The 2500-nt window shown below is 46.1% G+C and overlaps 1 protein-coding gene across 1 annotated transcript in view; it reads right to left on the bottom strand.

Annotated features, from left to right (window-relative positions):
* The window catches only part of plod3 (procollagen-lysine, 2-oxoglutarate 5-dioxygenase 3), a gene marked incomplete at its 5' end in the record, with an annotated part of 16983 nt that overhangs the window by 10264 nt on the left and 4219 nt on the right, over positions 1 to 2500 (bottom strand). The window contains 3 exons of the mRNA XM_039821946.1: positions 1385 to 1516; positions 1718 to 1819; positions 2104 to 2201. Coding sequence (XP_039677880.1) covers positions 1385 to 1516; positions 1718 to 1819; positions 2104 to 2201 — 332 coding nt within the window. The remainder of the gene's footprint in view (positions 1 to 1384; positions 1517 to 1717; positions 1820 to 2103; positions 2202 to 2500) is intronic.

Here is a 2500-nt window from a genome sequence, read left to right as displayed (position 1 = left end):
GTTGTACAGGCAGAAAGCGATATTTTTAGTCTGCTCTGTCTGGCTGTCCACTTCGTCCCAATCGCTGTGCAAACACAGCTCTGCTCTGCCAAATGGCGACTTTACAAACAAGCTAAAATGAAAGATGTAGTTTGTAGTCTAAGTGTTTATCTTAATTCGCAACCAATCTTGAACTTTGGACAAACTCTTGTAAACGTAGCTGCTGTCTAACCATCCTCCCCGCTGAGCCGGTAAACCTATGGAGGTATTTAAAGACCAAAACAAATACATGTGGCTACTTAATATGCACGTGAATGACGCTGCGTTCTTTATTCTTGATGATGATGCCGGTTGTATTATTTAGCAACAACATTGTCTTATTTCAAGTGAGGCATACAGGAGGAATGCTAGCCTGCTTCTCAGTCCATTCATCATCACAGCTGCTGTTTTCCACAACTTTTCACTTCAGACTCTTGACAGTGAGATGTTTCCCTGACAACAGGCCTTTCTTTCTGTAAGCATTTTCCACCAATCAGGACACGGATTACGTTTCAGTAATCAAGTCTTTAACCATCACTCCTCAGTGAATTGCCCCCTAATCTGAGATCATTTTCTAGTTAAGTAGCCTCTCTAGTTATCATTAACTGGGGGCCAGTAGGGATTTTTTTTAAATGTTGAGACCTGCTCATGACTGATGAAAAATTTGCCTTGTGTGCAGTAGAATGTTGATGCATTGCAATGCATCGTAGAATCGAATTGAATCGAATCGTTACCTGGTGAATCGTAATCGAATCGAATTGTGAGGGCAGTGCCAATGCACACCCCTACTGTTGATGCGCGTGTTTGTTGATGCGCGTTTGTTGATGCGTGTTTGTTGATGTGTGTGTTTGTGTCGTACGTTGTTGATGCGCACGTTTTTAGTCGTACGTTGTTGATGCGCACGTTTTTAGTCGTACGTTGTTGATGTGTGTGTTTGTGTCGTACGTTGTTGATGCGCGTGTTTGTGTCGTACGTTATTGATGCGCGTGTTTGTGTCGTACGCTGTTGATGCGCACGTTTTTAGTCGTACGTTGTTGATGCGCACGTTTTTAGTCGTACGTTGTTGATGCGCACGTTTTTAGTCGTACATTGTTGATGTGTGTGTTTGTGTCGTACGTTGTTGATGCGTGTGTTTGTGTCATATGTTGTTGATGCGCGTGTTTGTGTCGTACGTTGCTGATGCGTGTTTGTGTCGTACGTTGTTGATGCGCGTGTTTGTGTCGTACGTTGTTGATGCATGTGTTTGTGTCGTACGTTGTTGATGCGTGTGTTTGTGTCGTACGTTGTTGATGCGTGTGTTTGTGTCGTACGTTGTTGATGCGTGTGTTTGTGTCGTACGTTGTTGATGCGTGTGTTTTTGTCGTACGTTGTTGTGGATGAAGAGGCGGAGCCTGGAGGTCGGGTAGTTGAGGGTCGTCAGTCGCTCCAAGAACTCGTCCATGAAGGGAGTCGCATGTTCAATGAACACCGAGACGTACACCAGGGGCATCTCCTCATCCTACACACAGACAGAGACACACAGAGACAGACACACACACACACACACACACACACACACACACACACACACACACACACAGTTGTAACTTTAGTCTTGTCAGGTAGTATCCAACGTGTGATTTTAGCCCCTGATTAAATCAAATGAAAGCCGAGCAGTAAGTGGAGCTGTTTGTGTGTGTGTGTGTGTGTGTGTGTGTACCGGTGTGTCGTTGAAGAGGAGCAGGTCGTCGTCACAGATCCCACAGCCGTTCTCAAACGTCCACGCCGAAGGCACATAGTTCCCCAGGTAGTTCAGCTGCAGCTACACACACACACACACACACACACACACACACACACACACACACACACACACACACACACACACACACACACACACACACACACACACACACACACACACACACACACACACACACACACACACACACACACATCACAACAATCAACAGCTACGCCAGCAGCACTCCCACACACACATTTAAAAAGTCCCTGTCCCCGAGCCACAGTCAGAACCGAAAGGACCGTACTAAACGCACACCGCCACTTAAAGGGTAATTACGGTGTGTGTGATTGGTCGCTTACCTTGGTGGGGCCGTTGCCATGGATAATGACAGGAAGTGTGTCGTAGGCAACGTTCCTCGCTCTGACCTTTGCCCTCTCAAACTTCAGGACCACTTCATCTGACAGACAGACAGACAGACAGACAGACAGAGAGATTGCAGGCTCAATGACTTTACATCATGTTAAAGGAAAAACTTAAAATATATATAGAAAGGAATATTTTTCACTCACTGTGTGTCTGTGTGTGTGTGTGTCTGTGTGACTGTGTGTGAGTGTGCCTCTGTGTGTGTGTCTCTGTCTGTGTGTGTCTCTGTCTCTCTGTGTGTGTGTCTGTGTCGTGTGTGTGTGTGTGTGTGTGTGTGTGTTACTCTGTGACTGTGTGTGTGTGTGTCTGTGTGTGTGTGTGTGTGTGTGTGTG

The sequence above is a fragment of the Perca fluviatilis genome, chromosome 14 (genome assembly GCF_010015445.1).
Source record: "Perca fluviatilis chromosome 14, GENO_Pfluv_1.0, whole genome shotgun sequence".
Classification (NCBI taxonomy): Eukaryota; Metazoa; Chordata; class Actinopteri; order Perciformes; family Percidae; genus Perca; species Perca fluviatilis.
This window is presented reverse-complemented; position numbering and strand designations above follow the sequence as displayed.